This window comes from Hypanus sabinus, chromosome 7, assembly GCF_030144855.1.
Source record: "Hypanus sabinus isolate sHypSab1 chromosome 7, sHypSab1.hap1, whole genome shotgun sequence".
NCBI classification, from domain to species: domain Eukaryota; kingdom Metazoa; phylum Chordata; class Chondrichthyes; order Myliobatiformes; family Dasyatidae; genus Hypanus; species Hypanus sabinus.
This window is the reverse complement of record NC_082712.1, coordinates 117737724-117763358: the sequence shown is the minus strand read 5'-3', so window position 1 is coordinate 117763358 and position 25635 is coordinate 117737724. Positions and strand designations below refer to the sequence as shown.

Sequence of the window (25635 nt, the reverse complement as noted above, 5' to 3'; positions counted from 1 at the left end):
GACGAAGAACAGGACCTTTCATTAGGTTATTGAGTTGAAGCTTTGATTCTCTCTCCATAGATGCAGCCTGATCTTTTGAAGATAACAATCATTTACTGTTTACTCAGGATCGGCTGATTTCAGCCATGCTATTGAGCTATTTTGTAAGTCACAGAGTAGCAAGAGGAGGATAGAGAAGTGAATTAGCAGGGTAAATCTAGAGAAGTGTAAGTAGTGCCAAGTGAATAGGGGACTTCAATACTCTAATATGGAATATGTTGGACCTTTGGGTGGGACTACAACTAAAGGTTGTGGGTTAAGAGTGAAAGGGGAACATGAGGGGAAACTTCATCTCTCAGAGGGTTGTGAGAATGTGGAACGAACTCCCAGCGCAAATGGTGCATGCAGTTCGATTTCAATGTTGAAGAGATAGGTACATGAATCGGAGGGGTATGGAGGGCTATGGTCCCGGTCAGGTCGATGAGAGTAGGCAGCTTAAATGGTTCAGCACGGACTAGTTCACCCAAAGGACCTGTTTCTGTGTTTGACTCTACTCTATGACTTTATGAAATACTTAGAATGCCTCAGTGGCTTATTATTGCCGTAGGGGAAATAATTGTGAGTGCTAATAACTAATAAATAGGGTGTGGATTGTGCTAATGTGACAGGGAACTGCAAAAGTAGAGAGATAGAATGCAGCAGTGACAACACTCAAGTTTCAGGAACATCATTAATTACAGTATATTTAAGTATTAGCCCATTATTGTGATAGCAATTGGATTTACTGTTAGACATGTGGATAATCATTTTATTCTGTAATCAGGACTAGTCCGTCACTTAATTAAGTCTTCCTGTAGCTACTATTCTGTTAACAAACTGCAGCTTTCCTGGTAATCGCATCAAGTGAGAATGTGAAAGCCGTCCCAAATTTGTGCTCTGGTAGGTGAGGTTTCACTGGTCTCCTGGTGAGCTCCACTTTTAATAAATCGCCCTTTATTTCGAACAACAACTCCATGTGGCCTATAAATTTGCTCCTACAATTACTGTCAAGTGTACCAAAGTATAGTGATAAACTTTTGCTTTGTATGCCATTTCTTACAGATCATTTCATCACGTAAATTCATTAAGGTAGTACAAGAGAAATTCATTGAGGTAGCACAGGGTAAATTCATTGAGGTAGCACAAAGCAGATTTATTGAGGTCGTACAAGGGAATTTCATTGAGGTCGTTCAAGGGAAATTAATTGAGGTAACACAAGGGAAATTCATTGAGGTAGCACAAAGCAGATTTATTGAGGTCGTACAAGGGAAATTCATTGAGGTCATTCAAGTAAATTTATTGAGGTAGCACAAGGATAAATTCATTGAGGTATCATAGGGTTAATTCATTGAGGTAGCAAGGGTAAATTCATTGATGTAGCACAGGGTTAATTCATTGAGGTAGCACGGGGTAAATTCATTGAGGTAGCACAGGGTAAGTTCATTGAGGTAGCACAGGGTTAATTCATTGAGGTAGCATAGGGTTAATTCATTGAGGTAGCACAGGGTTAATTCATTGAGGTAGCACAGGGTAAAGTCATTGAACAAGGGAACTGCAGTGACAGGATGCAAAAGAAGTGTTGCAGTTACAGAGAAAGTACGGTGCAACAAGGAGCCAGGCCATGATGAGGTAGTTTGTGATGTCAAGAGTCCCACTAAGTAATGCACACTGTGTTGAAAGGGCAAACGAGGGAGGGGTCTCTGAAATATGTTGAGGAGATAACCCCTGATCAGTATGCTTTTCAGCTCAGCACAGAGGTGGCATTGGAGAATTGGGTCCTGGAGAATGACATGAATCACCCTCATACCAGCTGAAGAGTGACTGTATCATGACCAGGTTTTGAATAGCAAAGGAGAAATCTACAGAGTGCAGCTATTTCTTGATTTATAAAAGGAACAAGTTCTTGGAAAACTTAAAGCATAATTTTGTAAGTTTGGGCATTTTGATATGGTGCATTCCTAAGGGCTTAGAAGCTGGGAGGAAAGGTAAGAATGAGACAAGCAAAGAGGGAAATGAATATAGGATGTCAGTTCATGTAACAGAAAACCTAAAGCCTTCTGTGGACATATTTCCTGAGAAAGTGGCAATTTTGGCACCATGGGCAATCCCCTTAACCCTAAAACCTTGCTTATTTCTCTGTCCTGAATCATTAACTCCCCTGCCTCCCTCATGATGCATCCACCATCTGTCTACTCTGAGGGCAACTTACTTCCAATAGCCAGTCAACCAATCAAACAGCGCTTGTCTGTGACTTTCTGCGGGAGGAAACAAGAATACTCAGGGAAACCCACACAGAGGTCTGGATTGAATGATGGTCACTGGAAATATGAGGCAGTAGCTCTTCCAGCATTGGCATTTACCAAGAGAGGGGATACTACTATACTACCTCAGTAACAGTGGAGTTTACTGAAATAATGGATGAGGTAAAAATTGATGGCAAGATATTGGAAGTCAGCCATATTTATTGACAGGTTACTTAGGAGCCATGCAAGGTTGCTTTAGGTGGTGGTCAGTCAAGCTTGCAAAAAAAAGCTTAATCTTCCAGTCGACCCAAGACAACGAAGAGATGTGGGACTGGGACATATGATACCTTTATTCAAAAGAGGTGGAAAATCGAACCAGCAAGTACAGACCTGATTTTTAGGGGGGTATATAAGTCTATAGGGAAATAAGACCAGGGACTGAAAGTGATTAAGTATAATACACCGACCAAAACCTGTTTTGTCAGCAAACTTGGCCTGAACCTTGCTTGGCATTGCCATACAGATTTACAATGAAATTCTATCTCTGTCTTGGAATTTTCAATTGACCTAGTCTCAATAGCACTTGGCAGCAGAGAGACTTACTTTTGTGTGAAGTATTTTCCAACACCGTTACCTAGTTCCACCTTTTAGTTTATGACTTTTTCTAAATCCTTCTCTATATCTACCTGATCAATCACCCTATTTTCTACCCCATGTTTACACCCATCTTTATTTATCTTAAATGAGCTAGAAAGTTTCCTGTTGAGGGGCAACAGGTCATTTCAGTCATAATTGCAAACACCAGAGGGCATATGTACAAAATTAAGGGAGGGAAGTTTAGGGGAGACATCAGGGGTAAGTTTTTTACACAGAGGGTTGTGAGTGCCTGGAATGACTTGCCAGGGATGGTGGTGGAGGCTAAAACATTAGGAGTATTTAAGAGCCTCTTGGACAGGCACATACATGGGTGAAAGAAAAATGGAGGGTTATGGGGTAGTGTGGGTTTAGTACTTTTTTTAAGGATTATATGGGTCAGCACAACATGGAGGGCTGAAGGGCCTGTACTGTGCTGTAGTGTTCTATGGTCACCTGAAAGACAAATAGCCAACCAAGACCTGCCAGTGACTGCAGCAAGCTGACAGACAGATGTGTTTGAAGCCATAAACTGCTGAGACATCAGTAGCATGGGACAAGAGAAGAAGGAAGTAACTGAGATGGAGTCCGGGGCGGGTCATCAATGGGTATGGGAATAGCGTGGTTATTTTCTTCCATACCAACTGCACATCCGGGGAAAACTAGCACTCTAGGATTCAGCCAGATTTGAGGCTAAAGTGTTAGCAGCTCAGAATCTCTGCTTCTCCAGCAAACTTCCTATCCAATCTGCAATGTTTTCAGCTTTGCTTTAATCACATTTCCTTCAGGCAGAAGTTGTTATTTTTCTTCCCCGTTGGCAAATTGATCCAATTGACAGGAACAATCAACAGATAGAAATCTGAGCTGGGCCACTGACAGGGCTTTTGTTTATTTTAGTTGGTTATATATATATACACACATACAAACATGTGTATATATATATATATACATACACACACATGCATACATACTCTCATTCTATCGCCAACAGTGGTCGACCTCTGATACACAACGGCTTGAATCAGAGTAACTGAGCTGTGAATTGATAAAGTTCTCTAAGAGCAGGGGAAGTGCAACAAAATTGTAAATTCATGCCCAGGAGCATTTGTAGTTGGATGGTTACTCTGCTTCCCTTGGCAATTAGTAATTTATCAATAGTGCATTCACACTTGGGGAGAGCTGATGGCAATGTAGGATTACCAGCATCGAACAGCGGTTCATGGTTAGCACTAAATTATTGGAGCAAAGAGCCCGTTTTTGTATGATTCTACAAGATTAATAAGAGAGCATGCTCCAAAGGTACAGCCTATATTTCGTACCATTGCTGTTCCTCATGATAAGGCTGGAATGGAAAGGGATCATTTTCACCTCCTCTACCAAGATCAAGCAGATCTGATTACAAGCAGCGAGTGTAGAGAGGATGAGCTGCCAAAGCAGCATTGTCTTATTTTTTCAATTGTCCAACTGCTTGAGTTAAAAGGCTAAAACTTCATTGACTCTTGTCAGACTATCAGGACTTCACCATCAATGGCGCTGTCACCACACGGGTGTGTTTCTAGTGTCAGGCACTGGAAAGAAGTTGAGAGTACAAATCAGGGCTGATGTTTCCTGACCCACAACTCAGCTGAATGAACTAAATTGAATTGACTTTATTACTTACATCCCTCACATACATGAGTAGAAAAATCTTTACATTACGTTCCCTTCTAAATGTGCAACGTGCAACTTATAGTAATTTGTAATAAATGGTATGTTCAACAGGACAGTCAATATAACATAGAAATACAATTGTTTTAGCGTGAATTAATTGGTCTGATGGCCTTATGGAAGAAACTGTCCTGGACCTTGCTGTGGTACTGTTTCCCAAATGGTAGCAGCTGGTAAAGCTTGTGGTTGGGGTGACTCAGGTCCCCAATGATCATTCAGGCCCTTTTTACACACCTGTCTTTGTAAATGTCCTGAATAGTGGGAAGTTCACATCCATAGATGTGCTCAGCTGGCAGCACCACTCTCTGCAGAGTCCTGCAATTGAGGGAAGTACAGTTCCCATACCAGGCAGTGATGCAGCCAGTCAGGATGCTCTCAATTGTGCTCCTGTAGAAAGTTCTTAGGATTTGGTAACCCATACCAAACTTGTGCTCTTTTCACCACACAGCTGATATGTACAGACCAGGTGAGATCCTCGGTGTTGTGTATACCGAGGAACTTAAAGCTGTTCACCCTCTCAACCCCAGATCCAATGATGTTAAAAGGGGTTAGCCTGTCTCCATTCCTCCTGTAGTCAACCAGTTGCTTTGTATTTGTGACATTGAGGGAGAGGTTGTTTCCTTGACACAACTGTGTCAGGGTGATGACTTCTTCTCTGTAGGCTGCCTCATTATTATTTGAGATAGAGCACCCTACTGTCAGTCTGAACTGAGGTAAGCTCCATCACGCGAGGCAGCAAATCATACCATGACATGACTCACCAACCCACTAAATAAACACACTGAGGCTTTGGGGCAGTCCCAGTAGCATAGATCCGAATTCTTATACTTTAAATGTCTTATTCAACCCTGTGTTCTTGTGAAGAAAGGGATTTGATGATGAGCTATGCAAACCGGCCCTCATAGTTGATCATTCTAGATTAGGAAATGATAAGAGGTCATGAGAAAGCAGGATGGTGAGCATGCTTCTTTCAGTATGACTCACCCTCTGTTCAAAGCCTTAGCCATACCCACAGCTTGCCTGATTCTCATGCTTAATTATGATTTAGGGGAAATAAGCATGCCAGGTGATTTCCTAACTTTTGCTGTCAGTTTTGAAATTTTGGATTTCTTATAGATGCTCAGAACACTGGCTATCTTCTGTGTGCTGAGGCCTGAGAGCCTTACCTCTGCGCTGGTCATTTATATATTAAGGTATGTAGGAATTTTTCTCACAGTGGGTGGTGCATCTCTGGAATTCCATACGCTGGAATGTCGTAGAAGCTGCATCACTGGAGATTTTAAGGAGAAGGCAGATACATTTTTGAAAGATAAAGGAATTGGGAGCAATGGAAAAATGGCACAGAGGCAGAGATGAGGCCTAGTTGGACAGGCTTGAAAGGGCCAGATGTCTTTTCTCCTGCTTGTGTTTTCTTGTGCATTTGTGTAACACTTTATTTCTTGAGTGTCTCCCCTTCTCTCTTCTCCAGTGAAAAGAAACTGTAAAATCCCTTCCCTGGCCCCTTGATGGGAAAATGTATGAGTGAATGTCAGATAAGGTCAGATTGAATTGTAGGTGATGTGAGTATGACCTTCAGGGAAGAGGTGGAAGGGGAACTATATTAAAATAATTAAACAATACTGTATTCTAGAAGTGACATCAGCATATATTTCTATGTTGCCAGAGGCAAACCAGACCCACCTTCTTCCTCCACATTCCCCAAATTAACTCATAGAAAACCATTTGCTCAGAAATCACTTTAAGTTTTGGTATTGTCCCTTCAATCTCTCCTAATAAAAATAACATTGGACTATGTGGGAGTTGTACTCCAGCAATTTGTTCCAATAAAAGTCTTAAATTTATCCAAAATGAATTTTAAAACAAGACCAAGTAGAATGTAAGAAAGTACTAATTTCTTAATTACGTCAAAAACATTGGTCAGACGTATTTGAATTTAATCTATTTATTTTCTGTGGTGTTATATATAATTGATGTAAAAAATTATATTGTATTAATCTAAGTCAAACATTTATTGTATTTATCATACTATCAGAACATAATCTTGACCAACTTTTTCCATCAATTTTAACATTCAAATCAGATTCCCATTTTTGTCTTGATTTATGAATTCCAGATTCAATTGTCTGTTTTTGAATCAAATTGTACGTACAAGATGTAAATTTTTTAATTTTTCCGTTTTGAATTAATATTTCTATTTCACTTGGTTTTGACATCAACATTGTTTGACCCAGCTTTTCTCGTAAATAAGCCTTTAATTGAAAATAACAGAAAAGAGTGTTGTTTGATATTTTATATTTATTTTTTAATTGATCAAACGACATCAATATACCTCCTTCAAAACAATCACCTATATATTTAATCCCCTTTTGGAACCAATTATGTAAAAGTTTATTATCCATTGTAAAAGGAATAAGTCTATTTTGAATTAAAGTTCTTTTTGCTAATAAAGATTTCTTTATCTCATCGTCCATATTTACCTTATTCCATAAATCAATCAAATGTCTTAATATAGGAGATTCTTTTTTTTCCCGTATCCATTTGGATTCCCATTTATATTTAAAATCTTCTGGTATGTTTTCTCCTATCTTATCTAATTCTATTCTAATCCATGCCGAAACTTAAATTGAATAAGTATCAGAAAAAATTTATAAAAATTGCATTGGCAGTAGCTAAAAAAGTTATCGCAGTTACTTGGAAACCTGATTTATATTTAACTATGGATCGTTGGAATAATGAAATATATAGTTGTATTCCACTTGAAAAAATTACATATAATCTAAGAAATGAATATGATATATTTTTGAAAATTTGGCTCCCATACCTACAAAAGATGGGATTAAATATATAGGTCCTTTGAAGATAAAATTATAAAATAATTGGGGAAAGTAAAAATAAATATTAAAATTATTTTGAACTCATGGAGCATGTGGGGATCCTCCGATATCCAGGCATTCTTTCTTTCTTTCTTTCTTTCTTTCTTTTTTTTCTTTCTTTAGATAAGGGTTAAGGGGAGGGGGGAGAATCAATATTATTTTTCATTTTTTTCTCATTACATTTATTCTTTGTAATTTTCTAAAAATTTAATTGATAAATAAATAAATAAATAGATAGATAGATAGATAGATAGATAGATAAGAAATGACAATCACATCCCTATAATAAGAATCAAAGAACTATAGATATGGAAATCTAAAATAAAAGCATAAAGCTCCAGAAACACTCAGCAGGTCAGGCCGTATCTGTGGGAAAGAAACACAGTTAATTCTTCAGGACTAAAACCCTTCAGTTTCTCTTTGCAAAGATGCAGGCTTGTCTGCTTGAGCGTTGATGCACCATTAATAACTCACTCTGAGACGTAAAAGCGAGGTATCGGCTTTTATTGACTGGAAGAAGGAACAAGCAGTGAGTGACCACTATACTACATCCTGGAGACAGAGAGGCCGGGCTCAGACCTCCATCACCTTTATACAGGGGTCTGCGGGAGGAGCCACAGGAGCAGTCAGCAAGGGGCATGTCCAGACAGGTATATGTAGTTCACCACAAGCGTCCATGGTATTTTCTATTTTTATTTCATATCAAGCTTCTTCTGCTTGAAGTTGGTAAAGATTGGTGAGAAAGACGTTCTCTTCAGGAGCCCAGTCTGATGAGTACTTTTAGGAAATCAGCCACAGGCAGGTGACTACAGAGGTATCGATTTGATGGACATGCTGGCAGGAAGTGGAAGGGGCGGCGGTGGTCCAGCTTTGGCCAGCTGGGTTTTTAAGGTGAAAGTACACTGTAATATCCATTCCCAGCACTTATCCAACACCAATGAATCCTGAATCCCAAGCTGGGATGTGGGTGACATTGATATTACTGAATCCACATTGTGAGCTTGAAGTTGGAACATTGAAAGCTAATTCTTCTCCAGTAACCTAGTTGCAGATGGATCTGGGAACAAGGGCTGATGTATGTCAAGGTGTCAACCACACTGTTTGTCTTGTGGTGAAAATGGAAGATGAGGCCGGCTGACACCTGGGAACAGAGGACGTGCTGACTGTCATTAAAGTTACTGGAAGATGCTCAGGAATGAGATTTTTTTGCCCACTCAGTCCGAGAAGCCATCCCAACATTCTCAGACAATTTCGCCACAGAGTGGAGAGAATGTTGGAGGAAAAATAAAGTAAAGAACATGTGTACAGTATAGGAACAATGGGACCAATTCAGCCGTGCTTTCCAAGAGCTGGTACAAGGACAACATGCTGCATGGGTTCCTGGGTACTGAGAGGCTGTTTGGTCCCTGGGTTCAGTGTTTATGTGCGTGCAGATAAACAACAATGAGCTAACAAAGCCTCAGAATAAATCAGTGGTTCACTCTCGTCACCAAACTGGTAAACAGCCCTGAGTGAGTGGTCAGAGAGAGCTAAATTCAGAAACAAGTTAGTAAGAAGGAGCAGAGAAAAGAGCCTTTGTAAAATCAGCACCGTTAATTGTGAAATCACAAGGACCCCATCAATGGCCTAGCTTTGTTTATTCTTTCATGCGGACGATGAGCAAGGAACAAATAAATTGGAAAGGAAATGCAAGTGCTGGAAATCTGATGTAAGAGCAGACAATGGTGGATGCAGAGAGCCTGATGAGTATTAGCCAATATATTCCTTGTGCAGTCTGATGCTTTGTTTTTAATGAGGGAGTTACCATTTCATCCAGAACCATTGCATTTCATTGTCTTGCTTTTCGGTGTGCTTGGTTGGTCCGATCTCCCGTGAACCTGTTAGTTTGCTCTCCTGGACCTTTTCATCTGGATCAGCTTGGTTGAAAATCTTTGTGAATCCCAGCTATTCTGCTGCAGGAAAATAGGAACAAGAGTAGGCCACCTGTCTCTTCCTCAATATTGCCCCTTCATTTAATATGATCATGTCTGATCTACACTATCCCCAACCCCACTTTTGTGCCAGTTCCCCATAGTCCTCAATCTCCCAAACTTTCAAAGCTTTATCTACCCCCACTGTAAAGATCTAGCCTCAATTGAAGGAAGGGTAGGATATGATCCCACAATTACTGCAGGATGGGTTGCTTACATTGGGCCCAATGCAGCACCGGTGTTCTACCAGATGCACTAAAAACTGTTTTAGGCTTTTTCTGAATGGTTCATTAGACCAACCACACCAAATATTAGTTGAATTAGACATCTATTGAAGCTTCTCCTGGCTTCAGCTGTGCACAGCCTCAATGAGCTATCCAGTTCTTCCGCACTGTAAATCCTGTTGAAGAATGGTTCTTGGAAATACACAACGTTATAACTGGAACAACAGCAAAAGAGGCAAAGAGTGCGACTAAAGGGGGTTTACTTTGGTTGGCTGCCTGTGACTAGTGGTGTTCCACAGGGTCGGTATTGGGATCACTTTTCACATTATATGTCAATGATTTGGATGATGGAATTGATGGCTTTATGGCCAAGTTCACTTACAAATACAAAGATAGGTGGAGGTGCAGGTAGGGTTGAGGACGTGGGGAGTCTGCAAGACTTCAATAGATTGGGAGAGTGGGCAAAGTAGTGGCAGATAATTTAGGAAAATCTATTGTCATTCACTTCGGTAGAAGGAATAAAGGTGTTGACTATTTTCTAAACAAGGGAAAAATTCAAAAATCAGAGGTACAAGGGACCTGGGAGCCCAAGTGCAGGTTGAATCAGTGGTGTGGAAGGCAAATGCAATGTTTGCATTCATTTTGAAAGGACTAGAGTATAACAGCAAAGATGTAAATCTGAGACTTTAAAGGCATTGGTCAGGTGCTTGGAGTATTGTGAGCAGTTTTGGGCCCTTTTTCTAAGAAAAGATGTGATTACATTGGAAAGGGTCCAGCGGAGGTTCACGATAATGATTCCAGGAAAGAAAGGGTTAGCGTGTGAGGAGCATTTGATGGCTCTGAGCCTGTACTCACTGGAATTTAGAAGAATGAGGGTGATCTCACTGAAACCTATCAAATAATGAAAGTCCTTGACAGAGTGGATGTGGAGAAGGGTTTCCAGTCCTGCCAAAGGGTTCAGCCCGAAATGTCGACTGTATTTTTTCCCATGGATGCTGCCTGGCCTGCTGAGTTCTTCCAACATTTTGTGTGTGTTGATTGGATTTCCAGCATCTGCAGATTTTCTCTTGTTTGGATGTGGAGAGGATGTTTCCTATAGTGAGTTCAAGACCAGAGGGCACAGCCTCAATAGAGTAATGTTCATTTAGAACAGAGATGAGGAGGGATTTCTTTACCCAGAGGGTGGTGGGTCTGTGGAATTTATTGTCTGAGATGGCTGTGGAGACCCTGGTACTGAGGATATTTAAAGTGGAGGTTGATAGGTTCTTGATTCGTCAGGGCATCAAAGGTTACAGTGAGAAGACAAGAGAATGGGTTGAGAGGGATTGTGGGTCAGCCATGATGCATTGATGGAACAGACTTGATGGGCCAAATGGCCTAATTCTGCTCTCATGTCTTACGGTCTTAAAATACTGCAGATGTGGAAAACTGGAAACAGAAGCAGGAAATGCTGGTGGTGAACTGATGTCTGCGAAGCATGTGTGAAGGGAGAAACGGCAAGTTTGGCGATCGTTTCATCAAAATGTAGCTATTTCAAATTTCACACTCTAGTGTGAAGATTGCTATTTACAGACTCTGCGAGTGCAGCTGAAACAGTCCCTGCTAACTGATTTGATCAGTTTTCTGTGCTGTTTATGAAAATTGGCTATACAGCTGATTCATTTCAGCACTGATATAATCAGCATCTGTTTTGGGTAATGTCTCTTGCTGCCTTTTGATTTTGTTTTGTATGTTGAAGGCCTTGTTTATCTCCAACTACTTTTTTTTAAAAGATTTGCAATTTCTTTCATCTCAGTTTTGTGGCTGATGGAGGGGACTGTGTTAGTTAACCTGGGTGAATTTTTCAGTGAGATATAGGCTCCAGCTTTAGGGTCATACTGCACAGAAACTCTTTGATTCAATTCATCCACGCTGATCAAGGTGTATACTTGAACTAGCCCCATTTGTCTACCTTTGACCCATATCCCTCTAAACTTTTCCAATCCATGTTCTTGCCTGCCTAAACATTGTAACTCTATCACTGGTAGCTTGTTCCAAATACCCACTTTGTGGAAAAAGTTACCCCTCTGTGGCATTTTAATTCCTCCCCTTAGTAGTGTGCCTCTAGCTTCAGACACCTTACCTTGGGGAAAAAGACTGTACCACTCTCCTGGTATATGCCCTCGTGATATAACCTCCCTCTATCCAGTCACTTTGTATGCTTCAAGCCCTCCAGTCCCAGTGACATCCTCACGAATCTTTCCTGCATGTTTTCCAGCTAAATGACATCCTCCCTCTAGCCAGGCTGGACATAATACTCCAGGTGTGGTCTCACCAACACCTTGCACAAGCTTGACATAACATTCCAGCTCTTGTGCTTAGTGCCCTGATCAATGAGGGCAAGTGTACCAGAAACCTTTTTTACCACCTTGCTAAAAAACACAAAATGCTGGCAGAACTCAGCAGGCCAGACAGCATCTACGGGAGGAGGTGGTGTCTGGCCTGCTGAATTCTGCCAGCATTTTGTGTTTTTATCAATTCTGTATCAAATTGTCTGGATCACACTGAATCCCGTGTGATTTAACCATCAGGGAGAATGTGGTGGGAGAGGCCTGCTGTTGTGCCATAGGTCAGGAGAGATCCATTTCCTGGTCTGGTTTGAGTTAGCGTCAGCAGGAGTAGGAATTCCTGACCGATTGATTCTGTTGCTCATAGCTGCATCAACTCAGTTTCAACCCCAATCTTGTACATTCTCTCTGTAACTATGAGAGTTCTCTCTCAGTGCCCTCTGTACCTCTCATATTCCAAAGCGTGCATGTTGATAGGTTAATCGGCCAGTGTAAACTGTCCCTAGTGTAAATGTGAGTTGTAGGATCTGAATAGATTAGATGGGAACCTGGGAGAACGAGATTGCACTGTGAGCTGGCTTTGACTCAACTGTCCGAAATGGCCTCCTTCTATGTAGGAATGAAATTTGGTATGTTTCTCCTGGGTAAGAAGAAGTGGAGGACATGTTGGAGATCAAGGGTGTGGACATTGGACATGAACAGAAATGGCCTCCACGTTAGAATGAGGTACAGCTGTAAAATACCCACGTGGGTGACATGCTGTCAGTCTCTACTGTACATCAACAGAAGTTCAAGAGGACTCAAGAATAACTGGGAATTATTTCAAGGATTAAATAATGGGGCTGCTCCATTGGATAATTACAGTTGATTACTAATTAATGGGACTCATCAGATTAAACAGTTCCAAGCCATAGTCCATCTAACCATATCAACACTTAGCATTGATGTGATTTATGTGCATGTTAGTCTTTTGCACAATGGGCATGGATGTTATTCTTTTGCCTTTGTAGCATAATCTTCTATCTTCTGTATGCTATGTCCGTTATAGATTCAGGATTTGTTATTAAAACCTCCATGTGTGGAGAAAAGAGAATAAAATCAGGTGCAGTGTGAGATGGGACGGTGGTTCATTATTACACCGATGAGTTAGTAAACTAGACAAGAAGGGGTTTGGACCTGTTATTTATCCTCTTGGATCTCCTTAAACAGGGGCTGAATGGCCCACTCCTAGCAAGCCGATCATCAACGTGACTGGAACATCCCAGAACACCGGTGCTGAAACAAAAGCAGAAAACGCTGGAAAGAAAATCTCAGCAGATCAGACAACATGGGCTGTAGTGGAACAGTCAGGTTTGTGATTGCTCGGTGGATCTAAGGTGAAGGAAGTTCAGCGATGAATCTGCAGAACTCCTCAGCTAGAAATGTCAGGTGAACGATACACCGTGGTTAAAGGTCAGTTGGCTGGGTTTCCTGTGGAGTGAAGTGAAGTGGAGGTATTGCCGATGATACATACACAGCTCAAAAATGAAAATAATACATTTCTGATAAAATGAGGCAAGGGATATATTTGTACTGTTTCCAGGAACAATATGCTGTTGTGCTGCTGTTACACTCCTGGCCTTGCAAAGCTTGTCCATCTCGAAGCCAGGGTTGCCTGGGTGAATGCAGCTTCAACAACACTCTGATTAACCAGGAGAACTGCGTGTACCATCTATAAAATCCACTGCCTAGGCTACTCTGACTTCACCTCTCAAGCCCATGATCTCAATCACCAGGCACATGGTGCAGGCTCCTCTCCCAATCACACATCATACCGACTTGGAAATATATCGCCCTTCCTTCATGCTTGCTGGCCTGATTCCAGAAGCGTACCTCCTCACAAGACCATGGGAGTCTCTTAACCAGGACTGCGGCAAAGCTCACCACCACTATCTGAATTGACAATTAGGTGGACGAGAAGTGGAGGTATTGCCGATGATACATACACAGCTCAAAAATGAAAATAATACATTTCTGATAAAATGAGGCAAGGGATATATTTGTACTGTTTCCAGGAACAATATGCTGTTGTGCTGCTGTGTTTAAACCACTTTTACAAACGCCAGTATTACTTCATTGCACCATTCAAAGTTTATTCAGACTTGATGCAAATGTCGTTTCTTTATTCAAAAAGGGTAGGAAACTATTGTTACCTTAATAGGGAAAATGTTGGAAGCCATAATGAAACACTTTGAAAGTTCAAAGTAAATTTATTATCGGTTATGATTACTGCATGTCACCATTTACTACCTTGAGATTCATTTTCTTTCAGGTATTCACAGTAGAACAAGAAATAAAATAGAATCAATGGAAAACTACACATAAAGAGTAACAAACTACTATTGTGCAAAAGAAAAACTGTGCAAATAAACAAATAAATACATGCATAAATAATACTGAGAACATGAAATGTAAAGTCTTTGAAAGTTAGTCTATAAGTTGTCCATTACTTCAGACTTGAGGTGAGTGGAGTTATCCATGCTGGTTCAGGAGCCTGATGGATGAAGGGTGATATCTTGTTTCTTAACCTAGCAGTGTAGGACCCAAAGCCCCTTTGCCCTAACAACTGAAGGAACTCAGACAAAATCAATATTGTTTCTACATAAAATCATATCTGATCAATATACTATTGATGTACTTAGATCCAGATGGTTGCAAAGGTGTTGCAACGAAGATTATTTAGGCAAACAAAAGTTTGTGTTGTAAGATGTAACATGTTGGTGTGGGTTAAGTCTTGGCTGGCTACCAGGAAACAAAAAAAAAACAATGTTTATTTTATTAAAAGTTTATTTTTCTGGTTGAAAATGTAACCAGTGTGGTGCTGAAGGGATTAGTGCTGGGGCCTCAGCTTCTCACAATTTGCACAAATTATCCGAGTGACCACAGTAAAAGTATCAGCACTAAAATTGCTGATGACACGGAGTAAGTGGTGAAGTGGACAGAAAGAGCTACAAGGGGATAGAAATAAGCTAAGCAAGTGGACAAAGATCTGTCAAATGAAGCATTATATAGAAAAAAATGTAATTGTTCATTTTGGCAGGAAGTATATCTAAATGGCCTCACAATTAATTGGCATATCATTGGAGAATATCTTTTAGTCTCCTGTATCTTGGAAAACATTGGCTGAAAACAGGATGAATTTTGTTTTGATAACCAAAGAAAGGAGAAATTTAGTACACCAGAAATGTGCCCTCTAATGTGAAGTACTGTAAGTTAACAACAATTTTCCCAGAAGTTTAATACTTATTGGCTGTGAGTCAACTTTTATCGGAAGTTGCTGTTGTAATAAAACAATAATCAATTCCTGCAAATGGAAACTACAGCAAACTACAGTCACAGACATCGCCTGTCTTTTAAAAAATTTTGGCAATCTTTCCAAATCTTTGACAACTCTTCTGGAGATCTTTTTCAAAGTTGTTTGTAGTATTCTGAAAAAAAGAGCTTCTCAGATCCTTTGAGGTGGAGGAGACTTTCTCTGTTCATTTTCCACTCCACAGCAGGCTGGATATAACTCCTGTGAGATCCAAAAATAGGGCTCTTGTGAAAGACCAAGGCCTTGAAGTGATAAAGGTATTTAAAGGCACTAAAAGACTATTAAACCGATTATAAAATGTGAAGAAGATATAAATTCTATCACATGGCACCATGCTTTCACTCGCTACTGCCTTGCTGGAATCCTGACTGCCAAATGCAATCAAATGCTTTGTGCAAGCATGGTTGACTTTCAGTGCAGTTTCCCGTTTTAAAGCAGGCATAGTCTAACGGAGGTGGTACTCCGCCGTGTTACTGTGCCAGAGACCTGGAGTCAGTCCTGATCGTGCAGTTTGCATGTTCTCAGTGTGGCAGCATCCTTTCCTCCAGATGCTCTTGCTTCTTTGCACATCCCTGACACGGGTGGATTGCGCCTAGTGTGTAGGTGTACAGTGGGATCACAATGTTGACAGGAAGCTGGGGGAAACAGAATGGGATTAGTGTAAATGGCGGTGGGGGGGGAGTGTCAAAAGATTTATTTGATGCTATGTGCCTGTATGGCTCTCTGACTCTGTCAGTGGGTTTGAACACACAGGAAGGAAGGCTTTTTAGAAAATGAGTGGTAATTCTATTTTTAATTTGAAAAGACTCTATTTCATGCATTTATTATCAAGATAGCTATTAAAAATAGTCACTTGTTGCGGTGATTATACACGTTGTAAGTTTGAATGAAAATGTGCAACACACAAGCTTTTTGGTTTGGAAAATCTGGCACACTGGCCTTGGAAGGGTTCTAACTATTGGATTGACACTTGAATGCCTTGCTTCTAAAATAAATTCCGTGAGGAACACTGTCTGCCATCAGCCACAAATTTTCATCAGGCTCACCATCTGAATCGATGCCAGGTTATGTGGTAGAGGCAGCATAATCACAAATGCAAATAGGTTATGTGGTTTCTTCCACATATTTCACTGATAGTATCAAGGAAATGTTTACGTGAAATTAGCTCCGTAATACTTCCGTCATTATTCAGTGTTCAATAAATCAGAAAAAGGGAGTCATTTTTAAGTTAGTTGTTCATCCTCAACATTGCACTGGTTGACACACATTTCTGTGTTCACAAGCATGTCAGTTTATGCAAAAACTATTACAGTATTAGCATTATGCATTTTTCCACAGAAATCTTAAAATGAAGATGTGCACCATTGATAAAAAATGGGTTATGTAACCCAGGGCTTTATTCTAATTTTATTGCCCTCCATATTGCATTTATTGTGAAAACATATACGTGTTGCCAAAACCAAGACTGCATGCAAAGCCACTTGTACGTTTGTCAAAAGGGGCTAAAACATGGAGCTGCTGGGATTCCAGGCACTCAGAGTATGGACTGTTTGGTGTACGACTGGACAGTGACATCTCAGGATCATGTCTCTTTGATTTGCTTTTAGAGTCTTTCACAGGTCTGCGTACCAGCTGTCCTTTCCTCTGGATGTCTTTTTCTTTACGGAAGCATTCCCTGCGGAGGGCAGGTCCTGTTTGTGTGACACTCCTGAGGACTTTCCGAACCAGAGGAAAGGGAGTCTCTGCTGTCTATGTACACACAGCTTCATGTTGCCGTCATATACACCACTCAGACTCCCCAACAGGCAAATCACAGAGCTCCTCAGTCACTCTCAGAGTCTCATATTAGATTGACAGGCAGAGGAGAATAGGGCAACTAGTCATCCCATGGAATTGCTTGTTGCAAACTTGGTTAAAATAATGCACATCTTCAAGTATTTGCATATGGGGCAAAAGAGGAAGAATTGCTAGTTAGTTGTAAGCCAGGAATGTATCAGGACATGGGACTACTCATCGTTCAAATTCAGATAACCAGCCTGATGAACAACACTGGTGACAGTAAGTTCCGCTTGAATTTTATGATATAATCTACTTCCATTTATTTCTAAGCACAAGCCTCTTGTGTTTCAAACCCCTGAGGCCTTTTTTTTTGCTTTGCTTGACAGTGACAACGATGATGTCAATTCTCTTCTGTTTATTTTTATCTTCCCGCAGTGCATAAACGAAAAAGCTTGTTATGCAAATAGAAAAGGAACATGTAAAGAAAATAATCTTCTGTTTCAATATCTGATTCAATGCAGTGAGACAATACGTGGATGTGAGGAAGATGGAGGGATATGGACATGGTGTAGGTAGGAGGGATTAGTGTTTGGGTGTTTTGATTTGCTTTTTAGCGGGTTTGGCACAACATTGTGGGCAGAATGGCCTGTTCCTGTATTGTACTGTTCTATGTTCGGTGCTCTGAGTTCCCGGTCAAGCGGTCTTTCAAATAAGCCAGCTTATAAAGGACCTCTCAGAACTGGGTGAAACACTGCTATCAACTGTTCCTTTCTACATTGGAGAGTGAAATTGGATAGTCTCTGTTGTCCCTTGCAGACAAATCCCAACAAATTTTACAAAGTTTACATTGATTGGCTTTAGATCTTCATAGAAACATAGAAAACCTACAGCACAATCCAGGCCCTTCAGCCCACAAAGCTGTGCTGAACATGTACTTACTTTAGAAATTACCTAGGGTTACCCATAGCCCTCTATTTTTCTAAGCCCCATGTGCCTATCCAGGAGCCTCTTAAAAGACCCCATTGTATCTGCCTTCACCACGGTCGCCGGCAGCCCATTCCACGCACTCACCACTCTCTGCGTAAAAAAAACTTACGTCTGACATCTCCTCTTTACCTTCTTCCAAGCTCTTTAAAACTGCGCCCTCTCGTGCTAGCCATTTCAGCCCTGGGTAAAAGTTTCTGACTATCCATACAATTGATGCCTCACATCATCTTATACACCTCTATCAGGTCACCTCTCATCTTCCACCGCTCCAAGGAGAAAAGGCCAAGTTCACTCAACCTGTTCTCATAAGGCAAGCTCCCCAGTCCAGGCAACATCCTTGTATGAGGTTGAGTGAACTCAGCCTTTTCTCCTTGGAGCAACAGAGGATGAGAGGTGACCTGACAGAGTTATATAAGATGATGAGAGGCATTGATCATGTGGATAGTCAGAGGCTTTTTCCCAGGGCTGAAATGGCTAGCATGAAAGGGCACAGTTTTAGTGTGTTTGGAAGTAGGTACAGAGGAGATGTCAGGGGTAAGTTTTTTACTCAGAGAGTGGTGAGTGTGTGGAATGGGCTGCCAGTGATGGTGGTGGAGCAGGATGCTATAGGGTCTTTTAAGAGACTCCTGGACAGGTACATGGAGCTCAGAAAAATAGAGGGCTATGGGTAACCCTAGGTAATTTCTAAGGTAAGGACATGTTCGGCACAGCTTTGTGGACTGAAAGGCCTGTATTGTGCTGTAGGCTTTCTATATTTCTATGTTTCTAAATCTCCTCTGCATCTTTTCTATAGTTTCTACATCCTTCCTGTAGTGAGGTGACCAGAACTGAGCACAGTACTCCAAGTGGGGTCTGACTAGGTCCGATATAGCTGCAACATTACCTCTCGGCTTTAAACTCAATCCCACAGCCAATGCACTGTATGCCTTCTTAACCACAGAGTCGAACTGCACAGCATCTTCCTGTGATGTTTGCAAATGGCATTTAACCCCATCTGTATCAGTCTGGGATCAGCTGGTGTAATAAGTCAATTCCTAGTCACAACTAACTCTTGACATCTTCAAATTTATTGAAAGTGACTTTCAGCAGAAACCAATTATATCCTAACAGTTTCCTGTTTTTCTTTCTAGGTTTGTCTCTGTACATGTACCCCTAATTTTAATTGGTTTGTTATTTCTGTGACCTTCACCCCATTCCCCACCATTTCTTCCCCACACCGTCATGCTACATCCTCCCCCCCCCCCAAGGTGAACTCATTTCAAGAGCATTTGACAGTCAAATGCCATCCTTTGCCTTGGCAGCACATGCAGTGCTCCTGTTTATTCTTATTTCTACTTAATTACCCTTGTGGTGCCCTGTACCGTAAGAAATGACAGCATCAGCGGCAAAATGCAAAGGTTGCATAGTTCATTTCTTTGACAGTGAAGAGGTATTGGCTTGGGCTCTGTCATGGGGTAATTTGAAATGTGGATGTGCTGATCACAGAGCAGGAACAATAAAGCTGGCCCAAAGGCTCAACGCACGTTGAATGGCGAGATGCAACATATTACTCTTATGGAAATATCAAAACTGAACATTGCATGTTCCAGCAACCAGAGCATTTTATTTTCGGTTCTCTTCCCGCCCTTCTCTGAGGATAGAGATCTTGCATTTATAATCGAGCTTTCTCACGTTCCAAAATAAGTTGCAGGCACTGAGCTACTTCTCAAAGTGCAGTTATTTGCATATTATAGGAGACCATGCTGAAAAGAACATTTATCAGATGCAAGCCTAGGTGTTAGGTGTCAACAGGTTATTCAACCACGGGTTGGAATTTCCCCTGAACCCAATAAGCTTTCACTGAACACAGATCACATCTCTTTTCAGGCAGCAGTTTTATCCACTGCGGAGGTCAGCCCTACTGTGGCCTTGGGTAAGATCAAGTAACTTAACAGAATGAATATTGGACCCGGAACCTTTTGATCAGTATTGCTCTCCGCAATATTACGTTGGTTTGCTGACAAGATCACTGACGGTAGAAATGTTCTTTGGAAATAATGCTTGCAAGGTTTGGAAGTGGAGCACAGTATCTTTGTCCCTGCAGATCTACACCAAAGGAGGCGAAAACCAGCCAAATCTGGTGAAGCCTGGTTAAAGAGCACAGAAAAGAAGTCAGAAAAATTAGCATTTAAGAACTACCCTTCACTCCCAAAACACTTCAAAGTCACTGAAATACTTTTGAAATGTAATCACTGTTGCACCCCACATAATATCAATGGACATTGCTCCTGCCTCAAGTTCATTTGTTTTTAAAACCCTTGTCAACATCTGTTATTTCTAGAATGTATCATTACAAAACCATACTAGCATCTGCTCTCTTTAAACTTGAGATACTCCAAATCTCTACTGCTCCTCCCACAGGCCCCTGTATAAAGGCGATCTGAGGCCTGACGCTCGGCCTCAGTCTCCAGGATATAGTATGATGGTCACTCACTCCTGGTTCCTTCTTCCAGTCAATAAAAGCCGATATCTCGCCTCACGTCTCAGTGTGAGTTATTGATGGTGCATCAATTTTATTGACTGGAAGTTTTAAAATGTGAGGAGCGATAAATACTCCCTGATGGTCGAGAGGGTTCACCTTCTACATGCGAACCCCCAGTATACCTACGTGGTCTTACCTGATGGGCGGGAGGACACGGTCTCCATCCGTGACCTGGCACCCGCAGGTGCAGCAGACCACTACCCTGAAGGCTCTCCGGTAACTATGAACCCTGCACCTGAGGTGACACCATGCTCACCAGGCCCTACACAGACTCCTCACGACACTTGTATACCGGGCGTTTCGTACGCATTTATACCAGGCGCCTCGCACATGCGTGAGGGATCACCGGCGCCTAGTGGGCTGGAACAAGCGCAACCTCCATCCCCTGTGCAATCACCAATGTCGCCGGCATCCATGCGATCACAGCCGGTGCTACGTAGATCGCAGCGACAGATTCGACCGCCTGATAGACTTGACTTGTAAGAAACTTCGCCACATGGGGACTCTTTTAAACAAAGGGGGGTGAATGTGGTGAACTACGTGTGCCTGTCTGGACATGCCCCCTGCTGACTGCTCCTGTGGCTCCTCCCACAGGCCCCTGTATAAAGGCGATCTGAGGCCTGATGCTCGGCCTCAGTCTCCAGGACATAGTATGATCGTCACTCACTCCTGGTTCCTTCTTCCAGTCAATAAAAGCCGATATCTCGCCTACATCTCAGTGTGAGTTATTGATGGTGCATCACTCCAAAGAGAGAGGGGGAGGGAGGGAGGGAGAGAGAGAGAGAGAGAGCGGGGGGGAGGGAGAGAGTGAGAGAGGGAGGGAAAGAGAGAGAGAGAGAGAGAGAGAGAGAGAGAGACTATCTGAGATGGCAAAGTGTTGGGATGGACAGTAGGGGGGAGAATGGGGGGTTAATGCTTTTGTTCCTGCTTCTGTGTGGGAGAGGGGAGGGGGGCTTTGGGGTTCTAACATTTTCTGTCATTCATTCTTTGGAGATTTCTGCTGTTTTGTGGATGCCTGTAGAGAGTAAGAATCTCAGGTTGTATTTTGTATACATTTTCTAATATCAAATTGAAGTATTGAGCCATTGAACTGGTTGACAGCTTGTAAGGTAATAGCTGTTCCTAAACCTGGTGATGTGGGATGTAAGGTTCTTGTTCTTCTTACATGATGGTAGTAGCGAGAAGAGAGCGTGGCCTGGATGGTGGGCATACTTGATGATGGATTCTGCTTTCTTGTGGCTGTACTGCTTGCAAATGTTCTCAGTGGTAGAAAGGGCTTTTCCTGTGATGAGTAGGCCTTTCTGTTCCTGAGCACTGGCGTTTCCATATCCAGACCAGTCTGGATATTCTCCACTGTGCATCTACAGAAGTTTGTCAAAGTTTTAGGAGATATGCTGAATCTATGCAAAACTTCTAAGAAGGTGGAAGCACTGTAATGCCCCATTTGTGATGGCATTTGCGTCCTGGTCCCAGGATAAATGTTTATGCCAAGGAACTTAAAGTCACTGTTCCTCTCCACTTTTTATCCCCTAGTGAGGATTGGCTTCTTTCCCCCGTAGCCGATAATCAACTCTTTGGTTTTATGAGTGAGAAGGTGTTATCATGGCACCATTCAACCAGATTTTCAATCTCCCTCCCACATGTCGGTTTATCACCACCTTTGATTCAGCCCATGGTGGTGTTATCAGCAAACTTAAATGTGACATTGGAGATATATTCAGCCTCACAATCGTAAGTATAGAGTGAGTAAAGCAGGGGCTAAGCACATAAACTTGTGGTGCACCTGTGCTGATGGTGATTGTGGAGGAGATGCAGTTGCCAGTTTGTTCTGACCGGGGTCTGCAAGTGAGGAAATTGAGGATCCAGTTGCACAGGAAGATATCGAGGACCCGGTCTTGAAGCCTACTGATTGGTTTCAAGGGCATGATAGTGTTAAACACTGAGCTGTAATCAGTGAAGAGCATCTTGATGTATGCGTCTTCGTCACCCAGACAATCCAGGGCTGAATGAAGAGCCGACGAAATGGCATCTGCTGTTGCGCCGGTAGGTAAATTGGAGCAGATCCAAGCCTCTGCTGGAAAATCTTGCTAGGTTAATAGTGCTATATAAATATGTTAGTGTTTATTGTTGTCATATAGGAAACTTGGTATTTTGCACACAGCAAGCTGCAAGATAAACATGAAATAAATCACCAGATTATCTTTTTGTTTGATGCTGATTAAGGGGTAAATACCAGCTAGAACATTAGAGAGAAAAACTTCCACACTTAATTTAAAATAATCTGATGGGACCTTAATACATCCGCTTGATGGACATTCAGGACCTGGGTCTGACATCTCATGAAAAAGACCACGCGGCACTCCTGTTCATCTGGGCTCTTGAGTGCACAGAGTCTGCAGCCTCTGAACACTTTACTTTGCTGAGATGGTGCACTCTATGATGTGCCAATGTCCATGCGTTGTGTGTGGTCCTTTTCCTTTCTGGATGAGCAGAACACATCCACATTGAAATAAAGGCACTACAATCAGTAAAGAAAGCATGTGTTTGATGAAACTTTTTCTCAATTTGTCACAGATTCCTTTTCATGCCGATACGCTCACTGGAAGGAGCTAGAGGCTGCATTAACACAGATGCCATAACTTCAATTAAAGCCCTGGAGGTGATATCCCACCTCAGGAACTCCCCAGCCTCAGGACGAGGCGAAGAGTGAGACGCTGAGGATGGGCTCCTTCCGCAAACCTAGGCCTCGCTTTCTGAGTTCTCCGGTGCTCAGTGACTTACCTCAGTTCCATGCGGCCAGGCAGGCAGCATTGCTCGGCTCCAACAAGGCCTGGAACAGGTAGGAGCTCTTTCGTCTTCTTTAAACAAATGACCATAATGGAACATGGCTCAGGAATGGACTTGCTGGAATAAAAAATTTGCCCTGCAGATCTGAATTTCAATTTCCAACCTAACCTATAGGGATGAAATGCTGACTACTGGTTGTTAAACTCTTAAGTGAAATGATATCATCCTGTTTGCTATTCTGAGTGACATTCCATCATCCATAATTCTAGGCGTTAATGTTCGATTGATATTCATGTGGGTAATTGCCATGGGGGTTGGAGATATCCTGCTCATTGAAGGGGCAAAACAGTGGCACATCCCCAGGGTCCCGGGTTCTGTCTGTGTGGGGCTTGCATGTTTTCCCTGTGTGTTTCCTACCACAAAGATGTGTGAGCTCTTATGCTAATTAAACACTGTAAGTTGCCCCTTGGTAGAACCGGAGGGGAGGTGGTGAGAATGTGGGAATACACCTGGGATTAGCATCGGATTGGTGATTATTGATGGGTGCAGGTTTGGTGGATCAAATAATCGGTTTCTCTGCCATATGCCTCTATGACTCTCTGACTTGAAGAGCAAAAGGATTATCCATGGGTGGACATAGTCTTTGACATGAGCAATGGGTACATTGAATGGCAGCATCAGTATTCCCAGATGCTGATACCCATGAGCATGAAGCCACTCGTCATCCATCAGAGAAAGAGAACTTACATCTATACAGAGGAACCCAAGGTGGAGTGTAGAATTCAAGTCCTTTGTGACTGAGAAACCCTGCATTGGGTCACAGGACGAGACCTCTTTGATGTAGCAGTAAATTATGTGAACCTCGGTGCATTTACACAAAACGAAACTTGCATTATGGTTTCTGAGAAATTGAGGTGACAAGCAATGTTGCTGAGATTGGGCAGGGAAGTTAATCGGGTCCTGAGCACGGTGCTCAACCCACTTTCCAGTTTTTGGGGAGTCAATCCCATTTTGAGAAGGGTTAAAGGAGGAGCTCAAGTTCCCAATCCTGGCTAACGCTGAAGGAGCTGCCTGCGACAGGAAGGGAGTCAGGATTGGGCATAATAATGAAGTGCTTCTATTTTCATGGTATCCTCTCTCAGAGATATCTGGATGCAGTTCACAAAGACTCACGTCAGCATCCATTTCATGTAAGGCAGGATCACTGAAGCATCATGACTGAAAGTATTTTATTAGCCACGGCCCTGGAAGAGCTTGCTGCTCAAATAAGGCCACCAAGGGCCACCTGACCTAATTTAACAAGAAGATGTTAACTAAAGGGCAATGTCTCTCAGAGTACAACACCTCCTCCATGTAGTGCTCAGGTTTCATGCTGAGATTATATGAATAAAGTGTAGGATGTGATTTTAACCCACAGACATCTGACTCATGTTCTAAAAATGAACTAGGCCTTTCTGACTCAAGAATCTATTGACATTTGTTTTCAAATTGGATATAACTCAACTTTGCAATAAGACATGGCTCCCTCTGTACCTCCCCCTTAAAGAGCTTAGGAGAGAAATAATATGGGCAAGAAGAATTTAGAAATCCCCAGAACACTCCCAACTCGTGTGTAGCACATTCTGATGTAGTGGAAGGTTGCATCTACACCTCCCCGGCACGGTGCAAAATAGACATTTCGATATCTGTGTGGTTTTTTTTTTTAGCTCATCCTCCTCCATAATTTACTCTATTCTTACCCACTGTGGACTTCCTGTTTCTGAATAGTGTTCCAGCCAGTGAGTTGATCCAGGCAGCCTTCACTAACCTCTGTTAATGGCAATGTAATGCGCACCAGAAGAGGACAAACAAACCCAGCCAGACTGACTCCGTTCTCAGTTTCCCCTCCTCCACCACATTCTCTCTGACACTGAGGGCAAATCTCTATCTAGAACCCACATCCTACCACTTAGTGCCATGCTAGGCAAGCACGACGACTGTATTAGCCTAGAAGCGTTCTCCTTGCTCTCTGGGTTAAACCTTTTTTGCATAGTAGGGGTATTAAGGGTTATGAGGAAAATGCAGGTAGGTGGAGGTGAGTCCATGGTCGGATTAGCCATGATCTTATTGAATGGCGGAGCAAGATCGATGGGCCAGATGGCCTACTCCTGCTCCTATTTCTGATGTTCTGACTACCTTAGTATCTGATCTTGCATGAGAAAGGAACAAAGAATA

The 25635-nt window shown here is 42.0% G+C and overlaps 1 protein-coding gene across 5 annotated transcripts in view; it reads left to right on the top strand.

The window, feature by feature from the left end:
* LOC132397131 (proline-rich protein 5-like) overlaps window positions 1-25635 on the top strand; it is a 128561-nt gene that overhangs the window by 35661 nt on the left and 67265 nt on the right. For 3 of the 5 annotated variants that reach the window (XM_059975468.1, XM_059975467.1, XM_059975469.1), the window contains one exon: window positions 23209-23473. In XM_059975468.1, coding sequence (XP_059831451.1) covers window positions 23355-23473 — 119 coding nt within the window. In that variant the 5' untranslated portion in view covers window positions 23209-23354. Of the gene's footprint in view, window positions 1-13215; window positions 13346-19977; window positions 20026-23208; window positions 23474-25635 lie in introns of those variants that run through there. The other 2 variants (XM_059975470.1, XM_059975472.1) reach the window with 2 other exon arrangements.